Below are 17,877 nucleotides of genomic sequence, written 5' to 3'. Positions count from 1 at the left end.
GCAAAGCCTGTGCGTCCATGTAGGTGGGAGAGAAGAGGCCCTGGGACCTCGCCCACGAGGGGAAACGCTAGCCCACACTACCAGAGAAATAAAAGCCCTGGCTCCGGCCCACCCATCTGGCCCATACCAGAGCACATCGGCCAGAGGAACATTATGCTCTCTTGGTAAGCAGCACTCAAGAGTCCCAAGGGTAATACGAAAGGGTCCTTTACAGCTAAGCATAAGTAGTTTGACTGATGGATTAAGAGGTGAGTACTACAGTCATTAGTGATGTAGCCTATAGGAGTAACACTGAGGACAGGACCAAACAAGCCACCGTCTAGTACTTAAAAAAGGGAGAAGCCAGACTGGAGAGATGGCTTAGCGGTTAAGCACTTGCCTGTGAAGCCTAAGGACCCCGGTTCGAGGCTCCATTCCCCAGGACCCACGTTAGCCAGAAGCACAAGGGGGCGCATGCGTCTGGAGTTCGTTTGCAGTGGCTGGAAGCCCTGGTGCGCCCATATTCATTCTCTCCCTCTCCTTCTCCCTCCCCCTCCCTCCCTCTCTCTGTCACTCTCAAACAAATTTAAAAAAAAGGGGGGGAGAAGCCAAATCTTGATCAGATAAATAAATGCAACAAAGAAACGAAAACAAAATGAGAATCAGGGGTTGGAGAGAGAGCCCAGGAGTTAAAGGCACTTTCTTGTAAAGCCTGACTGTTCCGATTTGATTCCCAAGACCACACATAAAGCTAGATGCACAAACTGGTGCATGCATCTGGAGGTTGTCTGCAATGATAAGAGGTCCTAGCATGCCCATATTCATTCTCTGTATATCTGCCTGTTCCTCTCTGTGTATTTGCCTCTTCCTCTCTGTCTCTAGCTCTCTATGTCCCAAACAAATAAATAGAACATTGCTTAAAATGCACTTAAAAGTCTGGAGAGATTGCCTAGCAGTTGAAGTGCTTGCCTGCAAAGCCAAAGGAACCAGGTTCAATTATCCAGGACCCAGGTAAGTTAGATGCACAAGGTGATGCATAGGTCTAGAGTTTGTTTGCAGTAGCTGGAGGCCCTGGCACACCCATTCTCATTCTCTCTCTCTCTCTCATAAATAAAAACAAAAATTTTGCTGGGTGTGGTGGCATGTGCCTTTAATCCCAGCACTAGGGGGGGCAGAGGTAGGAGGATCACTGTGAGTTCAAGACCACCCTGAGACTCCATAGTGAATTTCAGGTCAGCCTGAGCCAGAGTGAGACCCTAACTCAAAAAACAAAATAAATAAATAAATAAATACATAAATAAATAAATAAATAAATTTTTAAAGATGCTTTTATAAATGAATATGGGAACTCAACCCCTCTTGACCCACCCTCACTTCCTAACTCCCCTATAATGGAAGCCATAACCATCAAGATAGGGGAAATGTTAGAGAAAAAATTCAGACTCTCATTTGTAAAAAAGATCAACAGTCACCCAGAACCCTCAAACAACCAGATGAATGGCCTAAGAAAATTCATTCCAACTGAGAGTGCTATACCCCAAAAAATTTATCTTTCAAAAAATGATGGAGAAATAAGGATACTCCAAAATAAACACAAATTATGGCAATTCATGACAACCAAACCAACACTGTAAGAGAATTCTAAGAGGAACACTATGCAAAGCAGCAGCAAAGCACTCTTGTCCACAGTAATGTGTTTAAGAATGCCCACCAAGAAAGGGCCAAGGCAACTGAAACTAAGGACAACTGGCGAAATAAGCAAGGGTGATGTTTTCCTGTGAACCGGATACCAGCACAAAGGGGAAGGAGACCAACGCAGAGAAAAATCAACTCCTACCAAAGCAGAGAGCCAGAGACCCAGAGGCCCCCAACACCTCAGCACTGAAGCAGACCAAAAATGAACCCAACATGGCTCAGGGAAATCTTGCGGAAGAGGGGGCAGAAAGAATGTCAGAGTTACATGTTGGGTCATGATTTGCAGAGACATTTATCATACTAATAACTGGGGGCTAACTCCACAATGCACGACCCATTTTCATTAACAAGGAGGGTCTAATGGGAGGGGGTAGATCACAGATGAGCCTAAATAATGGTACCAAACTGCCTGTATTCATTGAAATGAAAACTAATAAATTAAATTTAAAAAAAATATATATATATATATGTATAAAAAAGGGCCAAGGGAATAAAGAAGATCTGAAATTGAATCAACCACATATAACTCGGCCAGCCAGCATATCTCCAAAACCAGCACCCCAGCCAATCAGAACTTCACACACTCAATAATAACTTTAAATGTAAGTGTCCTCAAGTCGCCAATAGAAATATGCAGAGTAACAAACAGGGTTAAAAAAATAATAATAATAAGATCCACCCATCTCCTGTCTTCAAGAACCTTACACAGCTAGCAAAGACGCCCAGACAGAGTGTTGAGGAATAAGACCCATTCCATCAAGCAAGTGGAAACAAAATAAGCAGACAAGACCGTCCTTATACCTGATAAAAGTACTCTCAAACCAAAGCTAATCAAAAGAAACCAAGAGGGACAACACATGTTAATAGACAGGACAATTCATCAAGAAGATGTAACTACTGCACACGTCTATGCGCCAAGTATTGGGGTTCTCAACTTCATAAAACAAATACTAAAAGACACTAAGTCCAGACACAATAATAGTTGGAGAATTTAATACTCTGCTCACATGCTTATACAGGTTTTCCAGTCGAAAACTCAGCAAAGATACTTCACAGCTAAATTATATCAAGACAAGCTGGAGTTTACAGACACTGACAGAACATTCTAAGCAAGAGCTGGGACGTGTAGTATCTTGTCAGTTGTACACAGGAGCTTCTCCAAAACTGACCACATCACAGTCCACAGAGCAAGCCTTGACACACACACACACACACACGAGATAATTTCATGTATTCCATCTGACCACAGTGCAATGAAATGAGAAATCATCAGCAAAATACACTTCAGCAACTACACAAATACTTCCAAACTGAGCAATGACTTGTGAATGAATAGTAGGTCATTTAGGAAATCCACAAGGTGATTAGAAATTTTGTAGAAATGAATTAAAATGGTAATGACCTACCAGACCCTCCAAGATGTAATAAAAGCAATCCTAAGAGGAAGGTTTACAGCCATAAGCACACACTCTGAGATCTTATGTGAACTATCTAACAATGTAACAAAGACAGAGAGAAGACTCAAATAAAATTAGAGATGAAAGAAAGTTATTACAACAGATCCCAATGAAACCTAGAAGATCATTACAGAAAGCTACAAAAGTCCATATGCCAACAATAACTGAAAATCTAAGTGGATAAATTTCTAAATGCATATGACCTACCAAAATTAAAGCCCGAGGATGTAAATGATTTTAAACAAGCCCATAGTGAGTAAAGAGACTGAAGTAGTAATTAAAAGTCTCCCCACAAAGAAAAACCAAGGACCAGATGGACACACTGCCGAATTCAATCAAATATTTATGGAAGATATAATAATACCAACATTTCTCAGGGTGTTCCACCAAACAGAAATGAAAAAAAAAAAAAGTTGCCAAACTCATTCCATGAAGCCACTATCTTTATCCTGGTACCGAAACAGGGTAAAGACACACACACACACACACACACACACACACACACACACACAAAAATGCAGACAAATTTCCCTAATGGACATAGGTGCAAAAATTCCCAACAAAATGCATACAGACAGACAAGAGCACATTAAGGAAATTATAGTTCATGACAAAGTAGGTTTTATCTCAGGGATACCAGTTTGGTTCAACTTAAAACAAATACAGATAATTCATCATCTAAATAAACTGAAGGGCAGAAATCATATGATCATCTCTAGAGATGCAGAGAAGGTATTTGACAAAATTCAACATGCCTTCATGATGAAAGTCCTGGAGAATTTAGGAATAGCTCAAAATAACAAAGGCTATACTTAACAAACCTATAGGAAACATTATTCTGAATGGGGAAAGGGTGAAAAGGTATTCTCTAAAATTTGGAACAAGACAAAGTGCCCATGGTCTCCACCCTGATTCAATGACATTATTTAAAGTCTTAGCTACATCAGAAAGATAAGAGGAGGACATAAAATGGATAAAATGTTGCCAGGCCTGGTGGCACACGCCTTTAATCCCAGCACTGGGAAGGCTATGGTAGGAGGATTGCTGTGAGGTCAGGGCCAGTCTGAGACTGCATAGTAAATTCCAGGTCAGCCTGAGCTAGAGTGAAACCCTGCCTCAAAAAGGATAAAAATCAGAAAGGGAGAAATGAAACTATTTCTATTTGCAAATGACATCCTCTACCAGAGAACTCTTAGAATCAGTACTTTGAGCAAAGTGGCAGGATACAAAATCAACACACAAAAATCAGTAGTATTTCGACCCTCATAATAGAAGAAAAAGATGATGACATCAAAATAAAAGAGAAACTGTTTGAGAGGGGCTAGGGATATGATGGAGGGTGGATTTGTGAAGGAGCAAGCAGGGGTGGAGAGGGAATTATCATGGTTTATGGAAGCTGACAATAAAAACGTTAAAACATGAAAAAAATCAGTAGTATTTATATATGACAGCAATGAAGTTGCTATAAAAGAAATTAGGGGAAAGTTATCTCATTCATAATAGCTCCAGTAAAAATAATAAAATACCAATGAATAAGCTTCATCAAGGATGTGAAAAAGTTCTATAAGGAAAACTTAAAGCACTGAAAATCAAAAGAAATAAATACAATAGCAGACTTTCAGAGACCTTCCATGCTCTTGGATTAGCAGAATCAATATTGTAAAAATGACTGTATTACTGAAAGGCATCTACAGTGTCAATGAGATTCTCACCAAATTCCAATTACATTATTCTCAGAATTAGAAAAAAAACAGTCCAACAATTCATATGAAAGTACAAAAGACCATGCATAGCCAAAGCCAAACTAAGCAGAAAGAACACTGCAGGAAGTGTCACAATTCCTAATCTAAAATTATGCTACAGAGCCACAGTGACAAAGACAGCACTATCCTAGAACAAAAAGGAACACAGAGACCAAGAGAATAGGATAGGATAGGATAGGATAGGATAGGATAGGATAGGATAGGATAGGATAGGATAGGATAGGATAGGATAGGATAGGATAGGATAGGATAGGATAGACGAGACGACCAGACCAGACCAGACCAGACCAGACCAGACCAACAAAACTACCCAGCTATGGTCACCTAATTTTCAAAAAGGGTGTAAAGGGCAGAAGAGATGGCTTAGTGGTTAAGCACTTGCTTGTGAAGCCTAAGGACCCTGGTTCCAGGCTCGATTCCCCAGGACCCATGTTAGCCAGATGCACAAGGGGGCACACCCATTGAGTTCATTTGCAGTGGCTGGAGGCCCTGGCACACCCATTCTCCCTCTCTCTCTCTCTCTCTCTCTCTCTCTCTCTCTCTCTCTCCCCCCCCCCCGTTTGTCCCTCTCAAATAAATAAATAAAAATGTAAAATAATAAAACATTTGCAAAAATACACACTGGGGGAAAGAAAACAGCCTATTCAGTGGATGGTGCTGGCAAAACTAGATATCCACCTGCAGAAGGATGAAATTAGATCCACATCTCACCCTGCAAACAGATCAACTCATAGTGAGTCCACAAGCTCTGTGTGAAGTCAGAAATGCCAACACAGCTGAGGAAGCCATGAGCAACACAAGGAAGCTGCAGGTCAGCGCTGTCAAGAACAGGAAAGAGTCCTGAGAAGCACCAAATGGAACTACATGAACTTCCAAGTTTCTTCCACAACAAGAGAGACTATCAGCAGAGCAAACATGAAGTTCCGAGAACAGGAAAGATCTCCACCAGCTATCCCCTTGCCAGCTGGCAGGGGTTATTATTTAGAATACATAAAGAACTACAAAAACAAAATTCTCCCCCACCAACCAAAAAAAAAAAAAACAACTGTGAATCAGTAAATGAGCTACTGCAATGAACAGTCCTCAAAAGAAGTGACAGAATGGCCAACAGATGTCTTTAAGAACATTCAACATCCTTAGCCTTCAGAGACATTAAACCCACTTTGTGGTTTCCTCTCACCTCAGTCAAAATGACCATCATCAAGGAAACTGAAGACAACGAATTCTGGCAAAGTCAGGGGGAAAGGGGGGCTCCTATTCACTACGGCGGGAGTACACACTGCTGGTGCAGCCATCTTAGAAGCAAGCGTGGAGGTTTCTCAGGAGGCTAAACATTAAGAAGCCAGGTCTGGGGGCACACACAATCCCAGCACTCAGGAAACTGAGGGAAGAGGGTTGGCTGTGAGCTCAAGGCCATTCCAGGCCAGCCTAAGCTGGCATGGGAACCTACCACAAAAAAAAAAAAAAAAAAAAAAACATAAAAAGCTTTTAAAAACTGAACCACCATGTGACCCAGCTATAGCACTCCTGGGCATGTACTCAAAAGATCCTATGTCCTGTCACCAAGAAACCTCACGTTCATTGCTGCTCTGTTCACATGAGCTAGGGAATGAAATCAACAATAGAGGGTTACTCAGCTATAAAGAAAAATGAAGTCATAAAAACTGCAAGAAAATGGCAGGATTGGAAAGAATTATAAGAATTTCACTAAGCCCAGAAACACAAAAATTGCATGTTCTCTTGTATTGGGTCCCAACTTTTAGTGTCCATAATACATAATAAATAAATGGGGGGATGTGAGAATGAGTACAGGCTATGGTTCAAGGCAGGAGACCAAAAGAAGGAAACAGGTTATGATGAGATGGGACAAAGGGGAAAAGGAAACATCATATGCAAAACAGAAAGGAAGCTAAGTCGGAAGGAAAGGGGGATGGAAAGAAAAGAGGGAGAAGGGGAAAACGAACCAAAATTTGTTTGGAAACACCATAATGAAACTTAGTTCCTTGTATGCTAATAAATAAATTTTTATCAAAAGGAACAGAAAAATAGCTGCTCTTATTTCACAGAAACTTTCCTGAAATGCAATGTGCACAAAGGCAAAACTCTAAGGAAATACCACTGGGGTACCCACAGCTGCTCCCCTTATTATAGTCCATAGTGAACCAGATGTGCCATCCAACACTTGACCTCCACTTAGCAGAAAGCATACACAGTCACTAATGGGGTGCTTCAGGGCCGTGCCAGGCTCTCTGTGAGTCACTCTGTAAGACTATCCTCTTAATGCTGTTGGTTAGGATGAAATCACTTAGAGTCAAGAAAACTAAAGTATCTGAGAGCTTAACATGTTTCCAGGTCTTTCTAAGCACCAAGACCCAAGAGCAAAATAAGGAAAAAAAATATATTACTGCTCTTTCTTTTGAAATGTGAATCCCAGCATGAAGCATTGAATGCTGTTCTGTTGCTTAATAAGTATTTACAATAAATGCAAAATATAGAAACCTTGGGAAACAGGCACACCCATGCTGAGTACACGCAACTCCAAATGCAAAGCCTATGAGAGCTATTATCTAAAAACTATAAGCAGATTACCAGCATCCATGGTAACTGCTACAACTGGAAGACAAGAAGGCATAAACGCCTCCTGTCGGTGCAGGAGCATTAGTGCGCTGTGCAAAGGAGCTTGATGACTCGGTGTAAGCAGCACATGTCTTAATTATCTTGGCAAGTCAGCAGGATTTGTTTCCCTTGAATGGGATGCCACCAGCAAGTGATCTGCCCTTTTAAAAAAAAATTTTTTTGTTGTTTATTTATTTGAGAGCGACAGAGAGAGAAAGAGGCAAAGAGAAAGAGAAAGAGAGAGATTCGGCGCACCCAGGCTTCCAGCCACTGCAAACGAACTCTAGACACCTGCGCCCCCTTGTGCATCTGGCTAACATGGGTCCTGGGGAATCGAGCCTCGAACTGGGATCCTTAGGCTTCACAGGCAAGCGCTTAACCACTAAGCCATCTCTCCAGCCTGAGATCTACCCTTTTTGTGAAGCCTTCCCTCTCTGTCATGCACACAGAGCTAGGAACAGGTGAGGAATGACGCAACACCTCCTGGCAAGCTGAGAACAAGTGAAGGATGGCCTGTCCACACCATCGTCACATGGAATCAAAACCAAGTGAAAAATAAATGCAGTCTAGGAAAAACCACTGGTCACCACCATTTACCTCCAGGTAGATTCTTGTTTGTCACATTTCAGAATCAATGATGCTTTTTCAGGGAATGAGGTTTACAATTTTCTTTCTTTTTCTTTAATCTTTCCAAGTGATATGTTTGTAACCCCTCTTTGCCCTGGACACTTGACAATTCAATTTCACATACAAAAGAAGAGACCCAAAAGTTAACTGTAGCATCTTCAAGGACCCACGTAAATACCTCTTGCTTACAAAACTTTGTAAGACGGATGGAGAACCTCCAGCTAGAATAACAGTTGACACCATGCCCTAACTAAGATGCTAGGACAGCTAATCTCAATTGTCAATTTGAGGGCATCCAGAATCAAAATTGTCAATTTGAGGGCTAGGGGACTAGCCTCGGGGCATGTTTATAAGGGCATTTCTAGATTAGGTTAACTGAGGTGGGTTAACTGTGGGTGGCATCATACCATGGCCTAGCATCCTTGACTAAAGAAAAAGGAGAAAGCTAGTTGAGTGTAAGCATTCATCTCTCTCTCTACCTTCTAAACACACATGAAATGTGACTAGTCACCTCATTCTTGTGCCATTATACCTTCAACACCATGATGTACTGTACCCTCAAACTGTGAGCCACAACAAATCCTTCCTTCCCTGAGTTGCTTTTGTCAGGTATATGGTCACAGAAGCAAGAAAAATAAGAAAGAGAGAACCAAGAACTGAGGCTGCTGCTTCAGAAACCTGACTGTGTGGGTCTTAGGATGTTTGGACTAGTTTATTGGAAGAACATGGAAGAATCTGGAACTTTAAGCTAAAAAGCCCTAGAATGTAGAGCTAAGATGTCTAAGTAGAGCTAAGTGGTCTATTCTGGTGGGAATTTTAAAGCTCAGAAGACCAAGAGAAGCCTGACCAGTGGTGGCCTAGCTCATGAAGTTTCAGAAGGGAATAATAACTCAAGGCTAGAGACCATTTGTGTGATATTCTGGCCAAAAAAAAACTACTAAGTAAAATCAGCTTCATTCTGTCCACATCTTGAGAACTTGAGGGAGGCAAAATCCAAATATAGTGAACTGATTTCCTTGGTGGAGGAAATCTCAAGACAGGACAGCATTTAGACTGTGTCAGCTTACTGACCCACTGCTCTGACCTAGGGCTGTCAGGAAAGCAAAAAAAAAAAAAAAAAAAAAGGATCTAAAAGATACTGAAAGTGTGGAGTTTGACAAGGAAAGGAACATGGTTGAAATTTAACAAGCAGATGAAGTAGGTTTGAATGCACCTGTCATTCTTGAAGGGGTCAGTAACACTGAAGAAAAGCCTAGAGCCCTCCACTGTTGCACAGGTGCCCTGGGAGGAACGACATCACCAGTCAAAGGCTCCATCCTGTGAAAACCCAAGTGTCTCTGGGAGAACTGAATCCAAAATAACGACGCCACTGAAAGTAGCTCCATGCTGAAAAACATCCCTGACAGGAAACGTCTCCCCCAGGTCAGCCCGGAAGGCACACATCGACCAATGCAGCCGTGGCGCAAGGAGCCTGTGTCTCAGGCTGGCAGCAGAGCTGAGCAGGACCACCCACGTGGCGCCAGTGTTGAAGGCATGAATGGCACAAGGTGAAGGGGGTGGTGTTGTCTCACTCTGGGATTCCAGGGAGCCACTGAGGCCACGCAGTCCATGACAGGGCCAAACTCCTTACCAGGAGGCCTGGCAAGGCCATTGCATGAAACTCTGCAGGTGAATGTTAAGTGGCAATGGAGATGCCAGGGTGCTGGAGAGACCAGAACCATACAGCATTGGATGAGAAACACTAGAACCATGGAATGTTGTGGTTATGTTCTCGTTGCTGGGATAAAGCACCCAACGGAAGGTAGCTGATGGGAGGAGAGTTATTTTTCCTTTATTTTGGCTTACAGTCTCAAATCTCAAGCCTTCAAGCTGTCAGGGGAAAGCATGGCATGAGCAGAGAGGTTAGATCACCTCTGCCCCAGCAGGTGAGAAACAGCAGCAGGAGAGGGAGCCAACCTCTGGCGGTGGGAGCTGGCTGTCACACCCCTAAGCCTGGTCCCAAGAACACATCTCCTCTAGCAAGTCTCCGCCTCCCAAAGTACCATCAGATGGGAACCACATATTCAAACCACATGAGTTTATGGGGGACATCTGGTTCAGACCCTACATTCTGCCTCTGGCCCCCATAAACTCACAATCATTCGTGATGGAAAATGCAATGCAGGCCTGGAGAGGATGGCTTAGCAGTTAAGGTGCTTGCCTACAAAGCCAAGGGACCCAGATTTGATTGCCCAGGACCCACAATTGCCAAATGCACAAGATGGCACATATGTCTGGAGTTGGTTTGCGGTAGCTAGAGGCCCTGGCATGCCCATTCTCTCCCCCTTTCTCTCTCTCTCTCTCTCTCCCCTTCCCTCTCTCTCTCTCACACACACACATAAATAAAAATTTTAAAAACTTTAAAAAAATGCAGTGTAGTCAGTTCAACTTTGAATATCCCCACCGTGTTTTTTTTTCTTTTTTTATCAATTCCAACACAATTCAAATGTCCCCATAGTCTACAGTCTCTTAAATGTAAGAGAAAACAAAAACAAAAACACATAGTGTTACAGAGTAAGCATTCACACTGAAAAAGATGGCATTGCGAGGAAAGATTGAACCAATGCAAGATATAAAACAAACAGGGTCAACACCAAATTCTGTATCTCCGAGTCCACCATGTGCAGCCACTGATGAAGTCATGGGGTCCTAATTTTGCCCCTCTAGCTGGGCTCACAGCCTGGGGAATACTCTATCATGAGCCACAACTCTCCTTGACAGCCATCTCACATTCATGGCATCTCAAAAAGTCCTGTGGGGGCTGGAGAGATGGCTTAGCGGTTAAGCGCTTGCCTGTGAAGCTTAAGGACCCCGGTTCGAGGCTCTATTCCCCAGGTCCCACGTTAGCCAGATGCACAAGAGGGCGCACGCATCTGGAGTTCACTTGCAGTGGCCAGAAGCCCTGGCGCGCCCACTCTCTCTCTCTCCCTCTATCTGTCTTTCACTCTGTGTGTGTCACTCTCAAATAAATAAATAAAAAACGGACAAAAATATTTAAAAAAAAAAAAAAAAGTCCTGTGGTCTCCACTGCAACCCGCGGTTCATCCTCATGGCTCAGTTGGGCCTCCTGACAGAGACTCCAGCAAGCCTGCCTCACATGGCCCAGTGGCCATTTCCAAAGAACAACCATGCTGAAAATTCAATGACCCTCTCTTTCCTGTATTTGTTATATACTCCCATAGTACCAAGCAAGCTACCAAATTTTTCAATTCAGGAGAGAATAAAACCAACTTTGAAGAGCAGGATACTCCTTCAGCATTCAGACCCTCTACTCTCAAAGGAGCCTGCATTCTTCCTGTTGTCCCTATGCAGAACAGTTGACCCAATCCCAATGGTTTTAATGTCTCAAGCAATTGCAGCCAGCTATAGTCATTCTGGTCTTGATAAAACATATTTTATTTTTATTTTTTTTAATATTTTTATTTATTTATTTGATAGAGAGAGAGAGAGAATGAATGCATGCACCAGGGCCTGTAGCCACTGCAAACAAATTCAAGACAGGTGCGGCCCCTGTGCATCTGGCTAACGTGGGTCCTGGGGAATCGAACCTGGGTCCTTTGGCTTTGCAGGCAAATGCCTTAACAGCTAAGCCATCCCTCCAGCCCACATATTTTATTTTTACCTCATTTCCCCCAAGTAAAACACAAGTGTGGTAGTTTGAATCAGATGTTCCTCGCAGAGCCTTGAGTTTGGAATGCTTGGTGGTGATTTGGGAGATGGACCCTTGCTAGAGGAGATATGTTGCCGGGAGCAGGCGTAGGAGCGTTATTGCACAGTTTCCCCCTTGCCAGAGCTCAGCTCACCCTCTTGTGCCTACTTCCAGCTGCTGTGGCTGGAAGTGATGCCCAGCTCTATCATCTTCCCCCACTGTGCTGACAACAAAATTTGTTTCACCAGCAGGAAATGCATCTTCCAAAGTTTTCAGAGTTGTTGTAAGGCAAGCATGATGAATACAGATTTTTCTCCTGAATCACATTATTGACAAAAACACGTTGATGAGAACAAGTGGGTCGCATGTTGGTGAAGTATACTAATCAGCAAACGTTAGTTAAATATATAATGCGAGCCTTCTGCTGCCTGCCACAGGCTGTGCTCTTACATTCACCATACAGAGAGAGGAGGCAAAGTGAACCTGCCCCCACGCCCGCCTCAGCCCGGGCCACCGTGCCTGGTCTGATTGTGAATGGGGAGACATAGAAGAATAGATAAAAGTTAGTTAGATAGACGGATAGATAAATGATAGATAGATAGACAGCTGATAGATAGATAGATAGATAGATAGATAGATAGATAGATAGATAGATAAACAGACAGACAGACAGACACACACACACACACACAGACAGATCGATGATAGATAATGCAACGCATTATGTAAGTAGCTGATTTTCTGTCTCATTTCAATATGGCAGATCTTCCAAGCTTTATTTCTTCATTCAGCCTCATGTTCTGTCCTTCAGGAATTATCAGTGCAAATGCCTTCGACTCCTTGCTCCCTTCTCTTCCTGACTTGGTTAATCCATCTGCCACTACTCTCTCTGTTTCCTCTATTTGAGTTATTGAGTGCTGGACCTGAAAGCCATATAACAGTGGCGCATGTTTGGATCTATGTCTGGTATGGAGGTCATTTGGGTACTTAATACTGAAAGAATTGTTCCACCCCCATTATAGAGGTCTCTCTGTTTCTTCCTCTTTCCCTCTCTCTCTTTCTCATGAACCAGCAACCTCTGCTAGACCATCAGGGGACTCTAGTATTTGATTAAAAGCAATGAAAACTCTCTTAAAACACACATAGCAACATACCATGCCCAAGAGAAATTCACCTCTGCCAAATCTACAGCAATGGTGCTTCAAGAATGTTTGCGAACAGGGAGACGCCTTGGGTCAAGTTTTCAATGTCCGTGCCTCCAGCTACTCCCACACAAACAGTGGACCAGTAGAAGTCTCCTGCAAACCAAGGAAAAGTGCAGTGAGAAAATTAAAATGGGTTCCCCACACCCTGGGGATGTGGCTTCACCTTCTGAGATGTCGACTTCCTGACCAGGAATAACAAACACAAAGGGGCATGAACACGAGGAAGTGGGTGCAGTGTGATAATGCATTTTCTGTTACTATATAAAACACCTGACTGAAGCGGCATAAAGGAAGCCTCTCCCCCCCACACACACTCTCTCTCTACTACATCATGGTGCATAGCACTAAAGCAGGTGCATCTGCAAAAGGGAACGATCACATAACAAGGAACCAGACAGGGCAAAAGGAACGCCTGGTCTTGCTCTTATATAACAGCTCACGCTCACAGGAGAGCCCCCAAGTCAAGACTAACAGGAGTTCCATGAGAAACACCTTGATCCCCTCTATGAGACCTAACCACCCTTCACTCACCCCACTACTTAAAGGTTCAACCACCTCCCCACACTGCCAATATTGAGGATCAAGCTTTCAATGCACGTCCTTAGGGGAAACAAACCACATCTGAACCATACAGACAGCGGTGAGGATTCTGTAGATAACATCTCCATGCCACACACTTAATAGCATCAGTAGTATCTTAGTACGATCTTCAATGGGTCTGGAGAAATGGCTTAGCGGTTAAGGTGCTTGCCTAGGAAGCCTAAGGACCCGTGTTCTAATCTCCAGATCCGACCTTAAGCCAGATGCACACAGGTGAGGCAAGCGCAAGGTCGCACATGCCCACTAGGTGGCGCAAGTGTCTGGAGTTTGACTGCAGTGTCTGAGGTCCTGGGGGGCCAATTCTCTCTCTCTCTCCCTCTCTCCCTGTATCTCACTCTCTCTCTTTCTAAAATAAAATAAAAAGAAGCTATGAAAATTCTATCTTCAGGGGAGGATAGGTTTATGTACTTACCCTAGTTCTATAAATGATCTAAGGAAAAGCTCAACCTCACTCTCAGTTTTCCTATCCACCAGAAAGCACGAGAATATATTGTGTTTTAGGTCAAAAGGCTTAAGATTTGAAAGTACTACAAGCTGTAAGATGAAAGATAATTGCATATATAAATCAAGGTTTGTGAGAACCACAAAGCATGTACCTAAGCCACCAGCTGTTACTCAAATGATCAACCTTGCTCTATAATGAGAGAAAAATGCCTGACCTTGCTCAATAGGACAGTGGTTTCAATGGCAAAGGAACAAGTTTGGATGTGGAAAAAAAAATGGAGAATCCAGCACTTTTAAGATCTGTGCTTCCAGGCTGATGGCTTAACGGTTAAGTGCTTGCCTATGAAGCCTAAGGACCCCAGTTTGAGGCCCGATTCCCCAGGACCCACGTTAGCCAGATGCACAAGGGGCGCACACATCTGGAGTTTGTTTGTAGTGGCTAGAAGCCCTGGAGTGTCCATTCTCTCTCTCTTTCTCCCTCTCTCTCTCCCTCTCTCCCTCCCTCTCTCCCTCCCTTCCTCTTTCTCTGTCACTCTCGAATAAATAATTAAGAATAAACAAAAAAAATTAAAAAAAAAATTTGTGCTTCCTCAAAGACAAGCACAAATGTTGAGAATCTGTCAATCTGTTAGTTGAATGGTAAATTTGCTTTGAGTAAATCAACAATAACACCAGAACTAGAAGCATTTAATTTCAATATCAGTTCACAACACAAAGAGATAAGACACACACATACCCATAATCACCATGCGTCAGCTGGAAAGCTTTGCAGAACATTTTTGTGGATTCACTTCCCAAACACTGTCATCACCAGATGAGTTACAGGGTTTATAGGAACCTCACGGTACATTTGCTTCCTTAAACTGAGCAAGTATCAACGAGTAATGTGCAATTTTACAGTTCCTACCACATCCCATCACTATAACGTGGCATTCTCACTTATACGTCCACTATCTCACAACTTATAAATAGCGGATCATATATGCTCTCTTGCCTTGACTGTGAATAAGCCTTTGGGATAGAATAAGCTAAAAAAGTTATCTGCAACTATACCCACCAAACCGTTTTAATTATAAATTATTTTCAATCATGCCAACTGTTGTAAGATAACGGGTTATTTAAGTAAGTGTCCCAATTACATTTAAAGGTAAGACAGGAATGACCAGTGTGCATGCTTATCTATCAAGAACAAAAGCAATTATAGAGCTTAAGAAATTAAATCCCAGCACCCAGGAGGCATCTGCCAGGGTGCAGGAGACATTACAGTGGAAGTGGAAGATTAAGCACAAGTGCTGCTCTCGCTGCTGGCCTGACAACCTACTCCAGGGAGGTGACATAGACACTAAGGAGACTCAAAACTCATCAAAACAGAAAACCAGACGCTGCTGAGAGCTCAATGCTGAAGGAGACTTACAACATGCCCCTCCAGGCTTAGGGAACTCACCCTGGGTTTTCCTATCCACTTTGGGAACACTTTGAAAGATGGAGTAGAAATATTATAAGAGCCAAAGGGTAAAAAGGAGTATTCTGTGGGCTTCCCTGCCACCCCGCCCCCCCACACACACACAGACTGACTGGTCCGTTCATGACTTCACAGTGAATACCAATAACACCACACAGAAGAGGGTGAAGAGCCTTAAAGGGGAGTGGGGGAAAGGGAGTGGTAACATGAGATTATAGCCTGGGAGGAAATATCTGTGCCAAGAATCCACACCATGTATGTCTGATGTTTATCTCCGAGTCCAGCAGCCTCCTGCCGGGCCCTTGGCACACTCCTATCGACACGTAGCCATGGTCATCTTGTCAGAATGTGTATCAGCTCACAGGCTTCCCTCCCTCTACAAACACACCCATCTCGTTACAGGTAAACGAAGCTGTAGAAACCGCATCCCAGCATGATGCATGAGGACACAGGACCTCGCTGCTGCCCATCTCTCAGCCTTGTCCCTCCGCTCTCCCTTCCGCTGCAGCCCCGCTGGTCTCTCTGAGAGCTAGCCTCCCCTCCCTCCACACTGTCCCCTCTCGACTGCTGACTTCCCCTCCCCTGAAACATTTGAATAGTGGACTCTTCCACATCACACTCTACTGAGACCCTTAATACCCTCCCCAAAGCAACTCTTCTGGCCATCTTCTCCACCTCCGTTACATGCTAGATTTTCTCTTTTTGAAAATATATTTTATTTGTTTATTTATTTATTTGAGAGAGAGAGAGGAAAAAATAGGTGTGCCAGGGCCTCCAGCCACTACAAACAAACTCCAGACATATGTGCCTCCCTGTGCATCTGGCTTACATGGGTCCTGGGGAATCGAACCGGGGTCCTTAGGCTTCGCAGGCGAGCGCCTTAACCACTAAGCCGCCTTCTCCAGCTCCCATGCTATATTTTCTTAATAGCAGTTATGACTATGGACAGTTGTTCTTCCATGTGCATACCTGTTGATGCCTGATTACTGCCATAAAATATAAGCTATGCACGATATTTCGACATTCTTGCTTACTACTACATCCTGAGCAGTCGCTGGTGTGTAGTGAGCACTCAATAGCTACTGAAGGAGTGGATGGAAATGCTACTAATACAAACACGTTCTATGATTTCTTCCATTCTGCTTCTCTCTTGTCCAACATCATCTTACAGAACCAGTGTTCATCACCTAGTAATTGTTACCATTTGAGTATGAAATATCCCTCCCATTGACTCATATATTGAACACATGGTCCCCTGCTGGTGGCACTGTTTTGGGAGGTTCCGGAAGTTGGAGGAAGTAGGACAGTGCCTTTGAAGGTGACTCTTGGTCCCCAGTCCTTTCCTCGCTCTCTGCTTCCTGCTCCCCATGAAGTCCAGACTTTGCCTCACACCCTCACCATCGTGATGCTTCCCTTCATCATAGATTCAGAAACGACAGCCGTGCGACCACACACGAAAACTTCTGAAACCGTGAGCCAAGATGTTTCCCTCCCTTCCATTCTTCTTTGGGTTGTTTTTGTCGGATCTTTTTTTTTTTTTTTTTTTTTCACGAAAAGAGGAAAAAGTAAGTAATACAATATTTCTTTTATATGTACTTCATTTACTTATGAACAGAAAGAGAGAAAGAATGGGTGTGCCACAGCCTTTTGCTGTTGTAAACAAGCTCCACTTTGTGCATCTGGCTTTACGTAGGTACTAGGGAATTAAACCTGGGGCCAGTAGGCTTTCTAATTGAGATATGTAAACTGCTGGGCCATCTCCCCAGCCCTAATACACTGTTTATATTATGCCTGATAAGAAGATTTCCTTTATCCAAGACACAGTCAACCCTTTCATCCTCTTCTTTTTCACCTCTGCCCTACATAAAGCTTCCACAGGCTGGATAGATGGCAGTTAAGCAGTTAAGGCGCTTGCCTATGAAGCCTAAGGACCCATGTTTGACTCTCCAGATCCCATGTAAGCCACACATACAAAGGTGAGGCAAGCACAAGGTCACACATGCCCACTAGGTGGAGCAAGCATCTGGAGTTCAATCGCAGTGGCTGAGGCCCTTGGCACGCCAATTCTGTACGTGTGTGTGTGTGTGTGTGTGTGTGTGTGTGTGTGTGTGTCTAAAGATATTACACAAGAATAAAAGCATAAAGCAAAAAAAAAAAAAAGCTTTCACTTAGCATAATAGCATAAGGAGGCAGCCAAGGCCTGGGGGTCAGAGAATCTCAGTGCTGCTTCTATGTCCTATGACACATTATTTAATTTACCTGACATGACAGTATACAAATTATGCAAGAAAAGTGGCAATTAATTGTGGCATGAATGTTCACCAGATCATTAATATAGACA

General features: G+C 43.3%; 1 protein-coding gene and 1 non-coding gene across 13 annotated transcripts in view; one reads left to right on the top strand and one right to left on the bottom strand.

Moving 5' to 3' along the window:
- Positions 1-17,877, bottom strand: part of Mtus2 (microtubule associated scaffold protein 2) — a 532,186-nt gene that overhangs the window by 459,859 nt on the left and 54,450 nt on the right. For 8 of the 12 annotated variants that reach the window (XM_045154627.1, XM_045154628.1, XM_045154631.1 and 5 more), the window contains one exon: positions 12,980-13,123. The exons of 2 other annotated variants lie outside the window; for them this stretch is intronic. In XM_045154627.1, the coding sequence (XP_045010562.1) occupies positions 12,980-12,982 (3 nt within the window). In that variant the 5' untranslated portion in view covers positions 12,983-13,123. The remainder of the gene's footprint in view (positions 1-12,979; positions 13,124-17,877) is intronic. 2 more of the 12 variants (XM_045154633.1, XM_045154636.1) reach the window with 1 other exon arrangement.
- LOC123462635 lies at positions 12,241-12,373 on the top strand. Its single transcript, XR_006638421.1, has one exon. It is a non-coding gene; the product is annotated as a small nucleolar RNA SNORA51 (small nucleolar RNA).

This window comes from Jaculus jaculus, chromosome 7, assembly GCF_020740685.1.
Source record: "Jaculus jaculus isolate mJacJac1 chromosome 7, mJacJac1.mat.Y.cur, whole genome shotgun sequence".
Lineage (NCBI taxonomy): Eukaryota > Metazoa > Chordata > Mammalia > Rodentia > Dipodidae > Jaculus > Jaculus jaculus.
Note: the sequence above shows the minus strand (reverse complement) of the source record. Positions and strands in the feature narration are given on the sequence as shown.